At 43.0% G+C, this 22,498-nt stretch overlaps 1 protein-coding gene across 2 annotated transcripts in view; it reads left to right on the top strand.

The window, feature by feature from the left end:
- PANK1 (pantothenate kinase 1) overlaps window positions 1-22,498 on the top strand; it is an 82,855-nt gene that overhangs the window by 20,293 nt on the left and 40,064 nt on the right. For both annotated transcript variants that reach the window (XM_040362113.1, XM_040362112.1), the window contains exon 2: window positions 20,329-20,681. In XM_040362113.1, coding sequence (XP_040218047.1) covers window positions 20,329-20,681 — 353 coding nt within the window. The remainder of the gene's footprint in view (window positions 1-20,328; window positions 20,682-22,498) is intronic.

Raw genomic sequence — 22,498 nt, 5'->3', positions numbered from 1 at the left:
ATGGGGACATTGTAAAAAACTACAAGAGAGCCACTGAACCTTTCCCGGGCTATCTAAAGGATCGGAAGGTTTTGATGGATTTCAGTGATGGAGTTTCCTGTACACATTTTCATATACACTGATGTAGCCTAAGGAGCTGCACTTCGCCTTCCTTGGCAACCAACCACTCCATCACAGCGCTGAATCTTGAGGCCAGAAGGATATCTGAAACCACTTGTTACTAAATAACTTAGTAACTTTTAGTGTCCTTATGCGATTAACCTAGAGGAATATATAGACAGATCCTATTAAGTAAACCAAGACCCAGAGTTAGAAGTGAGCCTAAATGTTCCTGTTTAAAGTCTGTTGTACAAGGAGCGTTGCTCGTGCATATAGTAATGTTTACTGGTACTCAATAACCGTAAGTAACTGTTAGGGTTGTCCCGATACCACTTTTTTAGGACCGAGTACAAGTACCGATACTTTTTTTCATGTAGTCGCCGATACCGAATACCGATACTTTTTTTAAATGTCATGTGACAGTTTTCAAACCACAATACAGACTAAGGATATTTTCTTTAGAATTATGAAGAACTCTAACTCAAGACATTATAAAAGAATAAAAATGAGTAAAAATGAATAAAAATGTTTTATTTGCTTGTCACGCAGTAGTAAAAAACTCAAAGAATTTTCATAGAACATGTTGATAAATACAAAAAAAGTATTCTATTTAGGTATCGGGAGCATTTGCGCGAGTACGAGTACTCCCGCAAATACTCGGTACCGGTCCCGATACCGATACTAGTATCGGTATCTGGACAACCCTAGTAACTGTAAATGCCGTTCCATGGAAATAACTTTGTAAATGATGCTTGTGATTCTATAGCATCACTGAAAATGGTACAGTAAGTACAGAGAGGATATACTTTCAAAACACATTAACACCTTTTTATTATTTTACTAAAGAACTAAGCACTGTGTATTCTTCCCTTACCCTCCTTAAAGAGGAGGTCCAGCCTAGGTGAAAAAAATACAAACACCGTAGCTGCTGACTTTTAGTATTGGGGCACTTACCTGTCCAGGGAGCCCTTGATGTCGGCACCCCAGCTGATCTTTGGATCGACTACCGGGCGCTGTCGCCACCAATCCCCTGGTAAGGGAACCAGGTAGTGAAGCCTTTTGGCTTGACAGCTGGTTCCCTACTGCGCATGCGCAAAGCACTCCATTCTTTCTAATCGAGCCGGGGGTTTGGATTGGGGCCGAAAACTTCTGGGAGATCAGGCTGCAGCCCCATCCCTGGAAGGTCCCCATTCTCTCTCTCTCTTCCCCCCCCCCTCCCACCCCGAAAGGTGCCAAATGTGGCACTGGAGGGGGAAGGAAGCGTCTAAGCGGAAGTTCCACTTTTGGGTAGAACTCCTCTTTAATTACAGCATTTGCTGACTACTTCAGTTTCAGTAAATGTCTATCGAACCACAACCTAACCATGCCTCAAATCGGATCATTTCCTCTACATCATCTCTGCTTTAAGCACTTTCCTATAGAAAAGCAACACTTTTATATACATTTATCAAGCATTCTTGAAATTCTTTAAAGAGGAAGTAAAGGCACAAAAAAAAAAAACCCTGCAAGACAAAGGCATAATGAGCTAGTATGCATAGCATACTAGCTCATTATGTAATACTCACTCCGATCGAAGCCCCCACAGCCGTCCTCGTACACCGCTCGGGCAACCAACATCTTTCCTGGGGATTACTTCCGGGTATTGTGGCTCCGGCGCTGTGATTGGCTGGAGCCGCCAGTCACGGCGCGGCCTCCCTTTGGAACGGCATGATTGCCGTTACTAAAGTGCGCCTACACCGATGTCTACAGCGCATGCGCCGTAGACATCGGCGCCCGTGATTTTAGTAAATATCTCCTAAACTGTGGAGGTTTAGGAGATATTTTAAGAACCTACAGGCAAGCCTTAATCTAGAAAGTGGTTGTAAAGGGTTTACAACCACTTTAAATTGAACCAGTGGGCTCAAAATTGACTTTATAGGTACCATAACACACATAGTCCTCTAAAAACATATATTATTTATTTTTATAAAAAAAAGGATTAAAAGGACAAACAAGGTGAAGTTAAAAATCCCCTAGCATCAAAGGCTAGTAAAACTACCACATGGACCTGTGTTTCCCAACCAGGGTTCCTCCAGAGGTTGCCAAGGGTTCCTTGAGCAATGACCATTTTTTGCCTTTAAAATATATATATATATATATTTTTTTTTACTTTTCTACTACAAAATGTCCAATAAAATACAATTTTAATTAAATTTCTTCATATATGTTGGCCAAAATGTATTCCTCTACATGTCTTTTGATGAGAAAATCCCAATAAATTTATATTGATTGGCTTGTGCTAAAGTGCCTACAACTATGGTATAGACCGTGGAATTTTGTATTTTAATTTATTTTTATCTTTTTTATACAACTAATGGCGGTGATCAGCAACTTATAATGGGACTTCGATAGTCCAGTGGGTAATCCTGACAATAACTGGCACTGGGGGGAACTTACTAACAGTCACTGACATTACCAGTGACATTAATACGGTGATCAGTGTTAATATTCACTGTCGCTCTACTGGCTGGGAAGGGGTTAACATCTGGGGCGATTTAAGGGGTTAAACGTGTACCTAACTATGTGTAATGTGTGTAAAATGTGCTGCTTTTACTAAGAGATCTCTTTCTCACCCCTGCTTTGTACAGATGAGAAACAGATCGTTCTCTTTGTACAGAGTTCTGTGTTGATTGTCAACACAGAGCTCTGGGCTGTAATTGTACACATCCAATCAGCAGGTCCCAGCCGTGAATCATTGGCTTTGACTTGCTGATGGGATCCCGCTGTATACAATCACAGGGGGTGGGGATGTGCAAGCCCTAAGCCCCCATTCACACCTAGGCGTTTTGTCGCCTGTAGTGTGACGCCGCAGCAGCCCCGAGACGCTGGAGAGATGAAAACACATTGCCCTCTATGGAGATGGTTCACATCTCCACGCCGAACGCCGTACGCCTGCCGCCTGAAAAAAAGTCCCGGACCTTTTTTTCAGGGGGCTTTCGGCGTTCGGCATAGGAGATGTGAACCATCTCCATAGAGGGGGTGAGGCTGCATTCACAATCGCAGCGTTTTGTCGCCGCAAATCGTGGTACAAAATGCCGCAATTTGTCGCCGCAATTCGCGGGACAAAACGCCACGATTTTGTACGCCTAGGTGTGAATGCAGCCTAAAACCTGGAAGCAGACAGCAATGTACAGGTATGTCGCTTTGCCTGTGCGTGTCGCCTGTCCGCAGTACATTACGGGTGGTTTGCAAATGGTAAAACGCAACAAAGACCTCATGCTTTAGGCACAAGCATTACTTCATTCTTCGTAATCAACGCATGTAAATGAGCCCTCACAAGTTGCAAAAATGTCATGTATGAATATACTGCCAACATTTTCCAGACATGGTATTTTTACCACATAGCATATTGCCTAAAACGATTTGTTTAAAATATTAATTTTAGATTTTGACCCCGGCCTACTTGGCATTCTTCACAACTGGGTAACCCGAGTCACCTTTTAGTTTGGCATCTAAATTTATATTTGTCTGATGGGAAAGCTTGGCTGTATGGCGCTCTGACACGTGAGCGGGTTGTGTGCAGATAAAGGCACAATAACTGCATATCACAGGTGTGTAGACTATTCAGTAGAGTTTAAAGAGGGACCCCACCCTCCTAACCCCTATTATCTGGTCTGCTGTTTTGAGCACAAATAACATTTAACTGCCCAGCAAGTCCAGCTTTGCCCTGCAGGAATCCACCAAATGCCACGGCACGCCAAGTCCTGCACCACCATCTTCTTTTCTGATATCATCAGGAGGCTGGCTGTCTCTTTCCGATCCTATAATACACTGCATGCCCTGAGGAGGGGGTTATTCCAACCTAAAAAAGAAAGGAAGTTTGGGGTGCATTCCTCTAGATCAGGGGTCTCAAACTGGTGGCCCTCCAGCCATTGCAGGACTACAATTCCCATGAGGCATTGCAAGGCTGACCGTTACAAGCATGACTCCTATAGGCAGAGGCATGATGGGATTTGTAGTTCTGTAACAGCTGCAGTTCTGTATCTGCTAGAGGTGCACCACATGGAAATGTTGCTAATACTATTAGCAATGCGTTATATAAAAATGTATACGTTTTATTTAAAACATATAAAAAATGTTTTTAAAAACAGTCATTTTCTGTCTCGGTAATTTTCGGTTTTTGTCCTAGTGTATTTTTCATTTTCGGTATAGGTTTCGGCACCAAAAAACCCATTCGGGTGCTCCGCTATACAATGGCCATATGCAGGGATGGTACTGTACAGTATGTTCCAAACTTGTTTGTTAGACTTTCCTAGTAACAGCCTACAGCAATTGTTACTTGTTATCTGTCTCTCCTATAGACGACTCGTACAAAACATTCTGCTGAAAACGGGCTGAACTTTACCTCTTTGTGAGACAGGTCATGGCCTTTCAGTCGTCACATACAGTATGTATGCTATGCAGGCAGGGCCGATCCTAGGGTCACAGGCGCCAGGGTGCAGAAATACTTCTGGCACCCCCACATGGGTGTGGTCATTTTACTAACTCCTCCCCTTTACAAATGTTTCTATGGCAATGACTCAACCACAGAGATGCTCCCCTACGAAGTCTTCATTACCCTGGGATCCTTACATGATCTCTTAACAATAAACAAAATACAGGAAGAGAAGCAAAGTACTTTATTGGGACCTGGAGGGGGGCCTCTGTGATGGACACAGAGAGGGCTTCTGTTAGAAAGACCCCCAGACATACTACAGACATGATACAGGAGATGGTCAGAGACTGCAGACATAGTACAGGAGATGGTCAGAGACTGCAGACATAGTACAGGAGATGGTCAGAGACTGCAGACATAGTACAGGAGATGGTCAGAGACTGCAGACATAGTACAGGAGATGGTCAGAGACTGCAGACATAGTACAGGAGATGGTCAGAGACTGCAGACATAGTACAGGAGATGGTCAGAGACTGCAGACATAGTACAGGAGATGGTCAGAGACTGCAGACATAGTACAGGAGATGGTCAGAGACTGCAGACATAGTACAGGAGATGGTCAGAGACTGCAGACATAATTACAGGAGATGGTCAGAGACTGCAGACATAATTACAGGAGATGGTCAGAGACTGCAGACATAATTACAGGAGATGGTCAGAGACTGCAGACATAATTACAGGAGATGGTCAGAGACTGCAGACATAAGTACAGGAGATGGTCAGAGACTGCAGACATAGTACAGGAGATGGTCAGAGACTGCAGACATAGTACAGGAGATGGTCAGAGACATATCAGTTCTGGACGGACACACACCTATGCTCCGAAAACTAGTTCTAAACGGACACAAACAAGGAGAGAAGGAGGGAGGGGAGAACTCTGCCACTTCGGTGCCCCCACCTCTGCAGGCGCCTGGGTGCAAAGCACCCTGTGCACTCTGCCTAGGATCGGCCCTGTATGCAGGTGAAGGGATCTGACATGATCTGCATGCCACTGTATAGCAGTCCAGTCTTTGAAATGTGTCCATATAGGTGTATGGCTAATGCTGACAGCATCCATTGGTTTGGATGAGAAACCATATTTGTATATGGATTGCTAAAATCGCCACTGCTGAATAATTGAATGCAAAATCTGCTGAATGTGTTTTTTGCTGTATAGATCAGATGATCATAATTGTACATGATTATTATCCTTCTAGGTCACTAATAGCAGATTATTGGTCACACCAAGCTGTCATCGGTATACAGCAGTATATTCTTTATTCATATGACAAGATGTATACCTGTTCACCAGGTGATCAGTGAATGACATGTCAGGGGCAGGGTTGTTATTTTTGGATTTAATTACTTTTGTATAGGATTTGTGGAGTATGAATATACAATTTTGTAAATTATCAGTAAGTATACTAGTTGCTATTTTTAGATTGTATTTATTTTTACTGAAAATGGGTAGTTTTATACTAGTTGCTATTTCTGTGAACAGTTTTAGGTCCTGTTCCCATCTATGCATGAGCATTCATGGGTCACAATGTGCCTCGGCATGCATGGCTCACTCGTGCCGTCCATGCTTTTTTGCCCACTCAGTGGTACCCCAGTACTTCTGCAGACGACCCGCTAGCAATGTGTACACCAGTAGACTCTTTAGTTGACATGGAAAGAGGGATAATGTGCATGGACTGGTGTAGAGGACCCAAAGTTAGTGGATGAGAACGTACACCAATGCACACTGATGCATCAAGAAACACGTTGCGGTATATGCTGTATAACACACATGGGTGTATATGGTGTCTTACGGAGCAATGGCGAAACAAATTGTGTCTACAGTACATTTTCTTTGACTAGCGCCACAAAGTTCTTTGCCTCAGTAGCTTTTTTCAGGTGTTAAAGGGGTTGTAAAGGTACAATTTCTTTTTCTTTTTTCTAAATAGCTTCCTTTACCTTAGTGCAGTCCTCCTTCACTTGCCTCATCCTTCCATTTTGCTTTTAAATGTCCTTATTTCTTCTGAGAAATCCTCACTTCCTGTTCTTCTGTCTGTAACTCCACACAGTAATGCAAGGCTTTCTCCCTGGTGTGGAGTGTCGTGCTCGTCTCCCTCCCTTGGACTACAGGAGAGTCAGGACGCTCTCTACGTTGCAGATAGAGAAAGGAGCTGTGTGTTAGTGGGCGTCCTGACTCTCCTGTTGTCCAAGGGAGGGGCGAGCACGACACTCCACACCAGGGAGAAAGCCTTGCATTACTGTGTGGAGTTACAGACAGAAGAGCAGGAAGTGAGGATTTCTCAGAAAAAATAAGGACATTTAAAAGCAAAATCGACGGATGAGGTAAGTGAAGGAGGACTGCACTAAGGTAAAGGAAGCTATTTAGGGGAAACAAATTGTACCTTTACAACCCCTTTAAGCCAGCCATACATGGATCTAAATTCGGCTGGGTCAGCAGGGACTGGACGAATTTTGATCCATGTATGGACACAGGTTGTACAGAAGATTATTTATTTACCAATCTACTTCTATACAACTGCCTTGTCGGATTCCTCCATCTGATCAGCGCTGCAGGTTATAGGCGGCAGCAATCATTTTTTTTCTGACAGCGGGAAGTCCGCCCACTATCAATATACAATAGCTCTGTTGGTAGGATTCCCCCATCCACACACTTGAATCAACCTGACTCCCCTATGGGCTGCTTTAATCTTCCTACATTAAAGAGGTTGTAAACCTTGGGGGGAAAAAACAAACCCTGTTAGGCCCCTTTTTACACGAGAAGCCCGCTCGGATCCGCCTGTCGCAGATCCGAGTGGGACATCCATTGACTCCTATGGGCAGGCAGATGTCAGTGGAGATGTTTCCACTGATGCTCGTCTGATACCCCTGCCATCCATCTTTGCGGATGAGATCTGATGAAAATGGACATGCTGTTCGTTAACCTCCGATCTTCCCATAGAGATCAGCAGGGCTCTGACAGGTCCCTCCCCGCTCAGTGAGCAGAGACGTACCTGTCACCTGCCGGCTTTTAAATGTCAATTCTAAGGCAGGGCAGCTTGTGGTTTAGTTTTAATAGCTTGTAAGCTACGGTACATATATATATATATATATATATATATATATATATTTTTTTTCGTTGGTTTTACACTTGATATAATTTTTTTTTTTTTTTTACTGTACTTCTTGTGTTGACATTTAGATTATTTGTCTTGTAGCACTGCTGATAATAGTTTAATTATTAGGCTGTACCTGATATTGTGTCTCTGGGCACTTGTCTGATATACTTGAGACCTTTCCCCTAGATAGTTATCAGCTAAAGCGGAGATCAAATTTCACCCTTTCAGATAGCACCTGCTGACTTGGCCATGTGATTGCGGAGTGCAAGCCAAGCAAGGTATGTAGAACAAAGTTTGGTTAATAGAAAAGGAAGATTAGGCTTGTTTTCTCTTTTTTTATTTTATTTTTTTCATTACATTTTCTGTTGTGGAATGGCTGAATTGTGCCTTTTTATAATTTTTTTAGGGCTGAGCTCATTAAAATATGCTCCAAACGTTACTTTTTTCAGTGTAACATCTTGTTCAGCCCTTCTTGGCCTCATGCACACTGGACGTTTTTACAGCAGCTGTTTTTGGCTTCAGACGTTTTTTATTTTTTTTTATTTTTTTTTATTTTTTTCTACAGGCATTCTTCAGCTTCAGACCCGGAAGATTTTATCCCCTTCCCGACCGAGTACTTTTTACAATTCAGCACTGCGTCGCTTTAACTGACAATTGCGCGGTCATACGATGCTGTACCCAAACAAAATGTGCGTCCTTTTTCCCCCCCACAAATATAGCTTTCTTTTGGTGGTATTTGATCACCTCTGCGTTTTTTTTTTTTTGCGCTATAAACAAAAAACAGCGACAATTTTGAAAAAAAAAACCCACTATCTTTTTTACTTTTTGCTATAATAAATATCCCACGTTTTTTTTTTTCCCCACAGTTTAGGCCGATGTGTTTTTTACATATTTTTGGTTATAAAAATCGCAATAAGCGTATATTGATTGGTTTGTGCAAATAGGGGATAGAATTATGGCATTTTTATTATTTTTTTACTATTGATGGCAGCGATCTGTGATTTATTTTATTTTATTGGGACTGCGTCATTATGGGGGACAAATCTGGCACGTTTGACACATTTTTGAGACCATTGGCATTTATACAGCGATCAGTGCTATAAAAATGCACTGATTACTGTAAAAATGTCACTGGCAGGGAATGGGTTAACACTACTAGGGGGCGATCAAGGGGTTAACTGTGTTCTCTCTGCATGTTCTAACTGAAGGGGGGGATGGAACTTACTATCAGCCCAGGTTCACACTGGGTACGATTTGCTTTGATTTGAGATGCGATTTCACATGTGAAATCGCATCTCAAATCGGCGGCATTTGCCGGCAATTGTCGGCAATGACACCGTCCTAATCGGTGCGACGCCGCATCTGCGGCGCTGCACCGATTTCAAAAAGTAGTTCCTGTACTACTTTTTGCGATTTCAGGCCGCGATTTACATTGACATCTGTGCAGAAACCTGCACAGATGTCTCTTAAATCGCGGCCGAAATCGGGACTGCCAGCGGGAGTGAAGCCGTGCGAGTTCGGCTGAACTCGCACGGCTTTACTCCCGCAGCCCAGTGTGAACCAGGGCTCAGTCATTTTTTCCCTAAGAGAACTGGGATCTGTGTGTTTACACGGTCATCACGCCCGCCAGGCACTCGCATCGGCTCTGGGGGCTATCAGCGGGTGTGTGCCTCCGGCGGCACGCGCACCCCTAGTGGCCACAGGACGAAGCAACGTACATTACATTGTTTAGGCCAGCCAAGCCATGCTGCCGCAGTAAAACTGTGGCGGCTGGTCTGCAAATGGTTAAACTCCCCATCATGTTATCCTATGTGTCCATGCACACATAGGCTGTTATTAATATTGCCAATAAGTCCAGGCTACTTGGTGGCAACTCTATTGGCAGGTAATAACTATTCTGGGCACATGCAAGGTTATTCTTGATGGAAATTGGCACTCTGGCAAATAAGTGGTTAGTACTCTTACCCTGGAGCACTGAAGTTCTGGGTGGAGTTCCTTCCAAATCGAGGTTAAATATCCTTCTGCCCAAAAACATATTGGTACGTTTAATCGGCTTCCATCAAAATTGACCCTTTTATATTTGTGGATAAAAAGGGTTTGAGGATCTTGCATTGTGAGATACTTTGGTAGCAGGTACTAGGGTCCTAATGGGCCACCGGGTCCAATACCAACCACGATGTGTGTCTTCCTGTGCATGCATTGGTTTCTTCCTGATACTCTGGTTTCCTCCCACACTCCAAAGACCTGCTGGTAGATTAGTTGGCTCCTGTCTAAATTGGCTCTAGTATGTGTATGAATGTGAGTTCGGGACCTTAGATTGTAAGCTCCTCGAGGCCTATAAATTAACAGCGATATATAAATACCTGTAAAAAAAAAATACTTTTACATGTTCCAAATTTTTGTGAAACTGCTTGCAAATTCTTGATGGATTCTGAGCTGTTATAGTGAAGTGATTAAGGATGAGCTCTGGCGTGTTCGCATGCTACACGTGCAGAGCCAGCCAGGAAGTGTGCACGGCGCTGCGCTAATCACAGCCAGGGAGACATTATCCCGATGCTCGGCTGCAGAGATCGGGAAATGTCTCCCTGGCTGTTATTAGCGCAGCGCCGTGCACACTTCCTAGCGGGCTCTGCATGTGTAGCATGCGAACACGCCAGAGCTCATCCTTAGAAGTGATACTTGAACTTCAGAAAGAAAAGGCAGAATTGTGTACAGTGCTGATGACTAGAAGAACACAGGTCTGCGGCAGGGTTCACACTTTTGCAAATTGGATGTGGATTTTCCCCGCATCCAATTCCCATGTCAGAAGATTGTGACAGACTCTTTGTGGAGCCGGTTTACACCTCTCCAGAGTGGCTCCTGTGCAAATTGCATAGGGGCCCTGTGCGTCTTCTGGTCCCTTTTCAGGTTTGAGTTCAGCCAAAAATTCAGACTGAAATCGCACCTGAAACGGTGAACAGGGACGCACCGGACCCCTGCTGTGAGCCGCGGTGTGAACCCAGCCTTAAAGCGGGGGTTCACCCAAAAAAAAAATTCTAACATTACATTGAGCCGAGTTGTGAGAATGACATTATGCTGTTTTTTTTTATTTCCTTGCCGTACATACCGTTTTATCTATATTTTCACCACGGCTTCCGGGTATGTAATCTGCGGGACTGGGCGTTCCTATTCACATGCTAATTGATTGACATGCTTCCCACCGGCGCATACAGCGCGTCATGATTTGCCGAAAGAAGCCGGACTGCGAGTCGGCTCTATACGGCGCCTGCGCACCGACGTTCGGCTTCTTTCGGCAACTCTGACGCGCTGTATGCGCCGGTGGGAAGCATGTCAATCAATTAGCATGTGAATAGGAACGCCCAGTCCCGCAGATTACATACCCGGAAGCCGTGGTGAAAATATAGATAAAACGGTATGTACGGCAAGGAAAAAAAAAAAAAAAACAGCATAATGTCATTCTCACAACTCCCCCGCTTTAATGTGTATTTTGCATGCAGTTTCAGATTTCTCCTTTAGAAAAGGGACAAATTGCTAAACTTTCTGTTAAAAAGAGATCTTCAGTCCACAAAAAAAAAAAAAATAGATACCCAAAAATGTCCATTATTGCACTGTGTTATACGCACACATAAAGCTACCACACCCAGCAGTGTTCTGTAGGGATCCACTGCACCCCGGATTCTGACGATCTATCTTCTTCTGGGACATCTTCCAGTGCCAACTGTCTCTTTCAAGGTTCATGCAGCCAGCCCCTTGTGCCATGGTGCATCATCAGAAGGCCAGCTGTACTTACCGGTTGCACCCCTGTTTTTTTTTTAAAAAAGCCTATGGCGTGTGAACACACCCAAAAACTCCACCCGGTGCAGAAAAAATGTGCACACACATAAAGAGTGTTCACAAAAACGTGCAGATGGGTGCAACGTCAAGTGGTCCTCCTGTGAAGAGGGACCCAAACCATGATCCCCTGGGGCGTTAGGCTCCAGACGGGGACTGAGGTACTGTGGTCCGAGCAACCGAAGCCGACACGGACCCAACTTCCTCGGAGGGACTGCCAAAACAGAACCCTCCCAGTACTAGGTGGGGCTCCCCCAAAGTGAGACCCCATGAGAGCAAGTGAACTAAGCCAGAAGGCCATGTCCACCTACTCCCAAGACGTTCAGGGCTGGCCCGAGGACCGGCACCCTAATAATCTCCCAGTGAACAAAATGTGCACAAACAAAAATAAGACAAAAACGTGACAAACATAGGCTTAAATTAAATAAAGTGGGGGAAAGGGATAGTAAAGAGGAGAGTGAAAGAAGTGGTCATTGTGTTTAACAATGACCAGGCCCTCCGGCCAGGAATAAAAAATTCCTCCGGTCCTAGCCAAAAGGCCCGGTTGCACCCCTGATGATGTGCTATCAAGTACCCTGAGGCCTCCTGGGATACATGATGTAGGTATCTCAGAAAGCAGCACACAACAGGCATGTCATTCTCACCTAGGTGAGAACCCAGGAAGTGTGGGGATGTGTTTCCTGGAAATGTTATTTAAAAAAAATGGGGGTTAGAAAGGAAAGCAGCAATATGGAGGTGGGTGGGGGGAGTGGCATTCGATCGATCCCCTGTCAGGTTTTATTGCTTTCTGGGGCTTGGGTAGGGAGATTTCCTGTGACTTTGTCTATGGGAGTTCTGGGGAAACCTTTTTACATGACAGGAAGTACGCGAAAATCTGCACCAGGGACACAGACAATGATAAAAAGCTGACAGGTTTTACCATTCACATGTTTAAAAAAAACACTCCATCAGGGGTATTCTTCTATCGCTTCTATTCACAATGCCCCTCAAGGGCGCAGCCCTTCACAGACTGCGGAGGCGTCCTAAACATTTGTTGTTTTGGATTTAAATACATTTATTTATGGTAATGCATGAGGTGTTTGCGCCCTCCTTTTGTGTTTTTTGCAGTCTACCATTCACATGCTAAACTACTAAAAACATAAAAATATTCCAAAGCTTTTTTAATTCTGTCTGTGTTGCTGTTGCTGAGATTTTCTCTCACTTTTCTGACTTCTCTCCAAAAGCGCTCTGATTTTTCCTCACTATATCGAAAACAAAAAAGGTTTTGATTCTAGATCTACTTTAACCTCTGCCTGGGCCCGCTCAAATGATTTGCATTGTTGACACATATGGGGGCATGTATGGCCACCTTTTTATATTTGCTCGGAGTGTCTTTATTGTTGTGCACTGCTCTGATGATCGGACATAAATTCATCATGAGCTTAGAGAGGGAAGAGCTCCATGTGGTGATTATACTGTCAGGCTATATTTAGGAGCACATCAAAACACTTGGCTGTTTTGTTGCAGTTGCCAAGTTAGCTGGGCATTGAGTGGCAGGGTGGGCTCCTTCAACATTATTTTGAGCTGGTTGGCTCCTTTTCAAACTGTGGAGCTCAGACCACAACTATTATACTGGCAGAAATTTAATGAAAGAACATAGAGCTTGGACTTTTTTAGGCATACCAGTACACAGTGTTAAAATGTAATTTTATATTTAATACATATAAAAATAAACAAACAATTGGCTTAACATTCACGCTAATATATACTGCCTTTATCAGGGGTGTCCAAACTTTTTTCAAAGAGGGACAGATTTTAAGAAGTGAACATGCGTGAGGGCCGAGCATTTAGCCTGACATTCTTTGAATCATAAAAATTTGATCCAAGTGTGTTCGTCCGAGCACTAAATACACTGCCCTACAAGAATTCTCTTGCCTTTGTGGCTGTGTGTGAGTAAAGAGATGAGCTAGGGCGTATTATTTGGATATACCGTATTTATTGGCGTATAAGACGCACCTTCACTCTAAATATCTTCCTTTACCTTAGTGCAGTCCTCCTTCACTTACCTCATCCTTCGATTTTGCTTTTAAATGTCCTTATTTCTTCTGAGAAATCCTCACTTCCTGTTCTTCTATCTGTAACTCACCACCGTAATTTACAACACCTTTAAGAGCGAAGTTTCAGGATTTTCTTTTTCATTTTAAATAAAGAACTGTGAAGCAAAATAAGGGTCAGTGCCCATCTGTAGCATCACATGGGGCCTCACCGTTGCCATGAATGTGGCCTCACCATTGCCAGGAATGCAGCCACCAGCGCCAAAGATTATCTACAGGAAAATTTCATGTTTACACGGCAGCCTCTTTAATAGAAAATTCCGCCTCCTTTGATGGACAGAACAGTCGTCCAATGGCAGCGCCGGAGACAGGACTTCCTATTACAGAGGCCGGCCGTACGTGTGTGTGTGTACGGCGCTCGTCCCGCCTCCTCCCTGTCCTCCAAATCATGTACGTCAGATCGTCCGGGGCCACAAAAGATATATATGTCCAAACAACCAGACGGGCCGTTCAAAACCGGCCCGTGGGCCAGACTTTGGACATGCCTGGCCTATATAATAAAGTATCCACCACTCATACATCAATCATTGCACTACATAGAAAGTAAGGCTGCATTCACACCTGAGCGTTTTGTCGCCTGAAGCGCGACGCTCCAATACGCTAGAGGGGAAAAAATACATTATACCCTATTGAGATGGTTCACATCTGCACACCGATACGCCCGACGCCGAACGACTGAAGCTCAAACAAGTTCCGGACCCTTTTTTGTCGCGCGGTTTGGGCGTATTTGAGCATTTCCATTTCCCATAGAAAGTAATGGAAACGATTGATTCAAGCGACTTGCGCGACAACGAGCGTTTGCTACGGACGTTTCGTCGCTTTATCAATAGAACTTTTCACCCAGGCAGAAGATTAAAAAAATCTACCAACATAGCAACAAGTGATGAAAAGATGATAATTTTTCCTATTGGCTAAAATAAAAAACGTCGAAGTACAAAAACGTCGGACGACGCTGTATGCAAACGCGCAAATAAGCATGAATATGCGCGACAAAACGCCGGAAAACCCCCCCCCAAAAAACGACCGACGCTCAGGTGTGAATGCAGCCTTAGGACATTCTATACAATAGGGTTGATTCCAGAGTGCTTGTACTGTAGAATTGTGGCATAATGTATCTTGGCTCGCTATACATGTTGCGCGCTGAGAGCTTCTTCAGGAGCCTGTTTTTGCAGACGACTTAGGGTGTTATGTTTTGGAGCAATTGTCATACGTTTAATGTCACTAACGGTGCTCAACAATAAAGCCTATACACTGGGATTTGTCATAAGATCAGGAAATCTTTGGGATTTCAGTTTACATTTATTAATGGGTACTGATGTTGAGGTTTCTAATGTTGATAACTCAGTGATGATGTTTGTAGTATTGTCTACATCGCTGTTTCAGATCACAGAGGGCTCGAATGTCCTCCATGGTAAAATGCTTGATCCTCTCAGATAATTCCCTTTCCTGTTTAGAACGAAGGTGGTCCTGATCAAACATAAATTTGTAAGTGAGGTTCAACATACAAATATTTTAATGTCCTCATATTTATCAATTTTCATAGAGGGACAGAAGCTCAGCCCAAATTAAAGGATGTCCAACCCCTGCTGAGTAAACTGGTATGGAGTAAGATTAAAGCGGGAGTTCACCCGAAATGTATTTTTTAACATTAGATTGAGGCTAATTACGGGAAGCAGAATTGGGTGTTTTGATTAAAATCAATGCAGTACATACCTTTTTTGAGATAGATGTTCTCCCGCCGCTTCCGGGTATGGTCTTCGGGACTTGGCGTTCCTATTTGATTGACAGCCTTCCGACGGTCGCATACAGCGCATCACGAGTTGCCGAACGTCGTTGCGGCTCTATACGGCGCCTGCGCACCGACGTTCGGCTACTTTCGGAAACTGGTGACGCGCTGTATGCGACGGTCGGAAGGCTGTCAATCAAATAGGAACGCCCAGTCCCGCAGCCCATACCCGGAAGCGGCGGGAGAACATCTATCTCAAAAAAGGTAAGTACTGCATTGATTTTAATCAAAACGCCCGATTCTGCTTCCCGTAATTAGGCCCAATCTACTGTTAACCACTTCCCGACGGCCGTACGACTTTGTACGGCCGCAGGGTGGCTCTACATCTCTGGGAGGCCGTGTTTTTACGGCATCGCTGAGATGCCGATGCGAGTGCCTGGCGGCCGCGATGTCCGCCAGGGACTCGCGATCGGCGGCTACAGGGACAAGACGTGGAGCTCTGTGTGTAAACACAGAGCTCCACGTCCTGTCAGGGGAGAGAGGAGACGGATCTGTGTCCCTTGTACATAGGGACACAGCATCGGTCACCCCCCTTCCCCCACAGTCACCCCCCTTCCCCCACAGTTAGTAACCCAATTCAGGGTACACATTAACCCCTTCCTCACCCCCTAGTGTTAACCCCTTCAATGCCAGTCACATTTATACAGTAATTAGTGCATATTTATTGCACTGATCGCTGTATAAATGTGAATGGCGCCAAAAATGTGTCAAAAGTGTCCGATGTCTCCGCCATAATGTCGCAGTCACGAAAAAAAAATGCTGATCGCCGCCATTAGTAGTAAAAAAAAATAATAAAAAATAAATAATTCTGTCCCCTATTTTGTAAGCGCAATAACTTTTGCGCAAACCAGACGCTTCTTGCGATTTTTTTTTTTTTTTATTATTTTTTTTTAACAAAAATATGTAGAATAATACGTATCGCCTAGACTGAGAAAAAATTATTTTTTTAAAAAAAATTGGGCAATTTATTATAGTAACAAGTAAAAAATATTGTTTTTTTTTCAAAATTGTCGCTCTATTTTTGTTTATAGCGCAAAAAATAAAAACCGCAGAGGTGATCAAATACCACCAAAATAAAGCTCTATTTGTGGGGAAAAAAGGACGTCAATTTTGTTTGGGAGCCACGTCGCATGACCGCGCAATTGTCAGTTAAAGCGACGCAGTGCCGGAAGCTGAAATTTCACCTGGTCAGGAAGGGGTATATGTGCCCAGTAAGGAAGTGGTTAAAAATTGATTTTTTTTGGGTGAACCTCCACTTTAAGTACATCCAATCCTACGTTTGTGGTTGGTTGATCACTGGTGCCTGAAAATTTGCATGTAGGGTTGGGTGATATGGGGATCAAGTTTGAGAGTTTTTGAGAATATTTGAGCATTGTCTAAAGGCATGGGAAGTGCAGGGACATGTAGATTGGAAAGTGCCAATGTAGTATTTTGGATGAGAGATGGTTGTGAAGGATTAAGTGTTGGTGGTTGAGTGTTCAAAGCTGTAAGGCCTGCATGGCTGTAGCACCCATGTATTTGGTCTGTGACCGATTCCCACCACCACTAACAGAAGTGATACCTGATTGTTGATTCTAAAGCATTGGTGTCATATCATAATTAGGAGGACCTTTTTTTTGAATAAGGTGTGAAAGACCCACCACTGTGATTTCACTTAAGTGCCCCCTGGTTGCTGTCTGAAAGTGTAGTATTTCTATTCCTAGGCAGCGGCTGTGAAGAAAAAGTGGAAGAATCAGATTCTGTATCACCATTGGTCATAAAAGATGAATTTTCATGAGTACGTTGTGTTCTATAATTATTCCTAGGGCCTCTGCCCCGTGGGGTAGGCAAAGCTTTCTGAGAAATCCAATCTTTCCTTGAACAGTTTATTTTGTTTTTTAAGGGTAATATCTTTGGTAATTCTTTTTACATAATTCTTCACTTCCTGCCAACGTTTTACATAATGGGTATGATATTTTTTAATAGAATCTTTAGTTGATCGTAACATTGTAACCTGATGTCTTGACCGAGACTGTTGAGTTCAGACTGATATTGGGATATCGGTAGCTTCATCAATTCAATACTACATTGAGCTAGAAGGTTTTCCCGGGATGCGGTGCCAGAGGGCTTATATTTTCATGAACATATTTTTGTAGAAAATCAACATGCCTATGAATGGTTAACTGAAGAGGCTCCAACTGTAAGCACTATATTACCAAAAGTATTGGGACACCTGCCTTTTATTGGCATTCCAGTCTTAGTCTGTAGGGTTCAGTATTGAGTTGGCCCACCGTTTGCAGCTAGAACAGCTTCAACTCTTCTGGGAAGGCTGTTCACAATGTTTAGGGGTGTGTCTATGGGAATGTTTGACCATTCTTCCAGAAGAACATTTGTGAGGTCAGGCATTGATGTTGGACAGGAAGGACTGGCTTGCAGTCTCTGCTCTAATTCATCCCAATGGTGTTCTGTCAGGTTGAGGTCGGGACTTTATGGACCTTGTTAGTACACTGGTGCGCAGTCATGTTGGAACAGGAAGGGGTCATCCCCAAACTGGGAACACAAAGTTGGGAGCTTGAAATTGTCTGACATCTTAACAGGGCTGTGAAATCGGTAGATAAATGTTTCGACTCCTAAATGTTCCGACAATCTAAATTTAGTAGGAGTCGGTGCATTGTTTTCCGACTCCAGGTACGCAAAATTTCCTCCGACTCCTCGACTCCGACTCCACAGCCCTGCATCTTAAGCGTTCCCTTCACTGGAACTAAGGTGCCAAGCCCAACCCCTGCAAAACAACCCCACACCATAATCCCCCCTCCACCAAATAATTTGGATCAGTGCATCGGTGGAACAAGATCCATAAAGACATAGATGAGTGAGTTTGGGGTGGAGAAACTTTACTGTCGTGGCCTCAACCCGATAGAACATGTTTGGGATGAATTGGAGCCAGGCCTTCTCGTCTAACATCAGTGACTGACCTCACAAATGTGCTTCTGGCAGCATAACATCTTTCACATTATACAAAAAAATTCGGCAAACTTTTTACTTTTTATTTTTTATTCATTGGAGTATATTTTTTCACCCAAAAATTGCATTTGAAAGACTGCTGCGCAAATATAGTGTGACATAAAATTTTATTCTCTAGGGTCTCTGCTAATATTTTATATATATGTGTGCGTTTTGGGGGTTCTAAGTAATTTTCTAACAAAAAAAAAAAAATACAGATTTTTAACTTTGTAAGAAACAAGTGTCAGAAAAAACCCTTTTCACATTGGAGGCGTTTTTCAGGTGCTTTAGCGCTAAAAATAGCACACTGGGGCGCTGCGCTGGCAGGACCTCCAAAAAAATCCTCCAAGCAGCTTCTTTGAAGCACTTTAGGAGCAATGTATACACCGCTCCTAAAGCGCCCCTGCCCATTGAAATTAATGGGCAGCGGCGGTTTTATCCCTTTGTTCAGTCGCTAGTGAAGTGAAAAGCAACTCGCTAGCGGTCGAAAAGCTCCTCATAGATCAATAAAGTAGGTCCAGGATATTTCTGTATGTGTGTATGTATGTGTGTATATGTATGTATGTATGTATGTATGTATGTATGTATGTGTGTATATATATATATATATATATATATATATATATATATATATATATATATATATATATATATATATATATATATATATATATATATATATATATATATATATATATATATATATATATATATATATATATATATATATATATATATATATATATATATATATATATATATGTATGTATGTATGTGTATATGTGTGTGTATGTATGTATGTATATGTGTGTGTGTGTGTATGTATGTGCATACATTAGCTGTTTCTTTATGATTTTCTATATACAAATAGTTAACACAATTGGGAGCCTAGCCATGCCTACAGATTGAACCCAATAGGGGTAGGCTGGTACAGGCTACCAAATAATGTATTGTTATAAGAACAATCTTATGAACCAAGGTAACTCGGTTGGTTACTTAGGATTAATGTGACAATTTTAATCTGTACTGTTAAGTTAATACTTTCAATAAAAATCTATTGTTAAAAAAAAAGAAAAGCTCCTCATAAACTACGGTAAATCGCCTGCTAAAGCTAGCGCCACTTTGCCGCTGATGCCCCAGCGCTGTCAGTGTGAAAGGGCTCCAAGTCTTTGAATGCTTGAACTTCCCTCATTCACATACCTAAGTTCATTGCTTTGCTCTAAGACAGAAAAGTTACAATGCTTATAGTTCTCTACCAGCATGGACAATGTTGCCAAAAACTTGGCAGGCTGCCCAGTTGTTTTCTTTTGGCAGCTGAGTGAGCAGAGAACTCTCTATACTTGTTACATGAATGAATCGGGAAATTCTGCATAGAGATCTCGAGGGAAAATTGAATCGAGATCACGATTTTTTTTCTACCAATTAATCGTGCAGCTCTAGGGGGAATCGAGCAATTTTCCTTCCTTCAACCTGTGAAAATTGGTTCATTTATGGCCAGCCTTTCAAAATACTCTAAAATTAACCCTTAACACCTAAATTAAGAACTTTAACCCCTCGTCTTAAGCTAGTATCTCTTATCCTGAAAGATGAGAGTTCCCTACTGGCAATGAACAACTTTAGTCTCCTAGCCTAGCAAAGAATGGTCCACCTTGCTTCTGCTGAGGAACATGTATGTAGGGGCTCTTAGAAAATGTCAGACTCATGCGGTTTAGATGCGGCAAGATTGGGTACCTTTCCCCTGAAACACAACCATAAATACATTCTTCTTTTTGGTTGATTTATTTTCTATAAAAGTAGCAAAAAGTGAAAGTGATCCATAGCTGGACTGGGTCAATGTAAGGGAAAGGAACACAAGCTGTCTTTAGGCTAAAAGTATGTGTTTATGTTTTTTGTGTGTCAAGGGTTTGATTTGTTTTTATTTTCTTTTATTATTATTTATTTTTCCTTTTTCCTTTTTTTTTTCTTTTACAGCCTTCCCATGGTTTGGCATGGATATTGGTGGCACTCTGGTTAAACTTGTCTACTTTGAGCCTAAAGATATCACAGCAGAGGAAGAACAAGAAGAGGTTGAAAACCTGAAAAGCATAAGAAAATACTTGACTTCAAATACAGCCTATGGAAAAACTGGAATCAGAGATGTCCATTTGGAACTGAAAAATCTGACCATGTGTGACCGTAAAGGCAATCTGCACTTTATCCGCTTTCCCACCTGTGCTATGCATAGGTTCATTCAGATGGGAAGCGAGAAGAACTTCTCCAGCTTACACACTACACTATGTGCCACAGGAGGTGGGGCGTTCAAGTTTGAAGAAGACTTTAGGACGGTACGTAGGGGAAAGGGCACAGGTTTTTTTTTGTTTGTTTTTTTCGGTAGCGTCTCGTAGTCCAATTCAGTTAATACAATGCATACATATATATGAAAAGCTTGATAGTAGGCTAACAAATGAACGAATGATATCTAACCTGACTTTATTAAGGAAAGTGCGAAAGAACAGTTGATGTCTGTCGTTCTTTGTCCATCATAGGCTACATCTGTTAGTTTGTACACATCCTTTATAGTTCTTGTAAAGCAGTGTCTGTCAGTGCATGTCCTTTACTGTGTCCATCCGTGTCTTTGTTTCTGTTTAGTGTGTTCGTTTTAGTGTTTGATAACGACAGTCTTAATTTACTTTAAGGGTGTGTTATAAAACTCCCACAATACATCATGCATTTATATGGCCACCAACCTCCTCATATCTTTTAGATTTTATACAACAGGGTAAATATTCCAAAATATAACTGGGTGACCATTGGCCTAGTCAAAGCCTATGCCTCCCATCTTTTTTTTTTTTGTCTTTAAAGCGGGGTTCACCCTAAAAAAATAAAATAAAAATGTTCTAGCATGCCATTCAGCATACTAGCGCGAGCTACAGTATGCCTTTATATTTATTTTTGGCGCCGTACTCACAGTTTAATCGCGTAGTAAAGTTTCAGACTCCCTGCGGGGAATGGGCGTTCCTATGCAGAGGGAACGTGATTGATGGCCGGCTATGGCGCGACACGCTTCCCGAGAAGAGCCGAAATAGGACTTTGCTCTTCACGGCGCCTGCGCAGTCAGCTCCGATGTCTGTGCGCAGGCGCCGTGAACAGCCGAGTCCTACTCCGGCTCTTCTCGGGAAGCATGGCGCGCCCTAGCCGGCCGTCAATCACGTTCCCTCTGCATAGGAACGCCCATTCCCCGCGGGGAGTCTGAAACTTTACTACGCGATTAAACTGTGAGTATGGCGCCAAAAAAAAATATAAAGGCATACTGTAGCTCGCGCTAGTATGCTGAATGGCATGCTAGAAGCTTGTTTTTCAGGGTGAACCACCGCTTTAATGGAGGTGAAAGTAAAAAGTTATAGTGCCTGTGGTCAATATTAGGAATAGAGCCCCATCATTTGTATTAGTGGGAGGAATAGTGACCCATCATTGGTGTTACGGAAAGGAATAGTGCCCTATCATTGGTGTTACGGAAAGGAATAGCGTACCATCTTTGGTGCCAGTGGGAGTGATAGTGCCCCATTGTTGGTGTCCGCGAAAGAAACCGTGCCCCATGATTGATAACAGTGGAAGGAATAATGTCTCATCATTGGTGTTAGTGGGAGGAATAGTTCCTTAGAACTCGTATTAATGACACAAATGGTGCCCCCAAGGGCTGGCCAAAGGCAGGAAAAGGGCTGCAGTTTGGAGACCACTGCTCTACATAATGGGTCTCCAAGCTATGGCCCGCTTCAAGATGTTATCCAGCCCGCGGTCACTGTGCCAGACAGTACCTCAGCTAGCTGGCAGTAGAGGCACCATTCTGTGTATCATAATACTGACACTGGTGCATCCACTGCCAGCCAGCCATGACCCTCTGATGGGCACTCCTGCATGTAAGGGGGTGGAACTCCCTGCATGTAAATGTAAAGGGGGGCTCTGATGGGTACTCTTAGAATTAAGGAGGGACTCTAATAGGTGCTGCAGGATGTAAGGGGGGGACATAAGTGAAAATTCTTTATAATACAATTTTATTTTATGAAATATATAATTTGGCCCTTGTATTGAATTGTTTTGAGACCTTACTAATGGGGCGTGAAACAAGATGTGAATAATCCGATCCACAGAGCATGGTTGTTGC

The sequence above is a fragment of the Rana temporaria genome, chromosome 8 (assembly GCF_905171775.1).
Source record: "Rana temporaria chromosome 8, aRanTem1.1, whole genome shotgun sequence".
NCBI classification, from domain to species: domain Eukaryota; kingdom Metazoa; phylum Chordata; class Amphibia; order Anura; family Ranidae; genus Rana; species Rana temporaria.
Note: the sequence above shows the minus strand (reverse complement) of the source record. Positions and strands in the feature narration are given on the sequence as shown.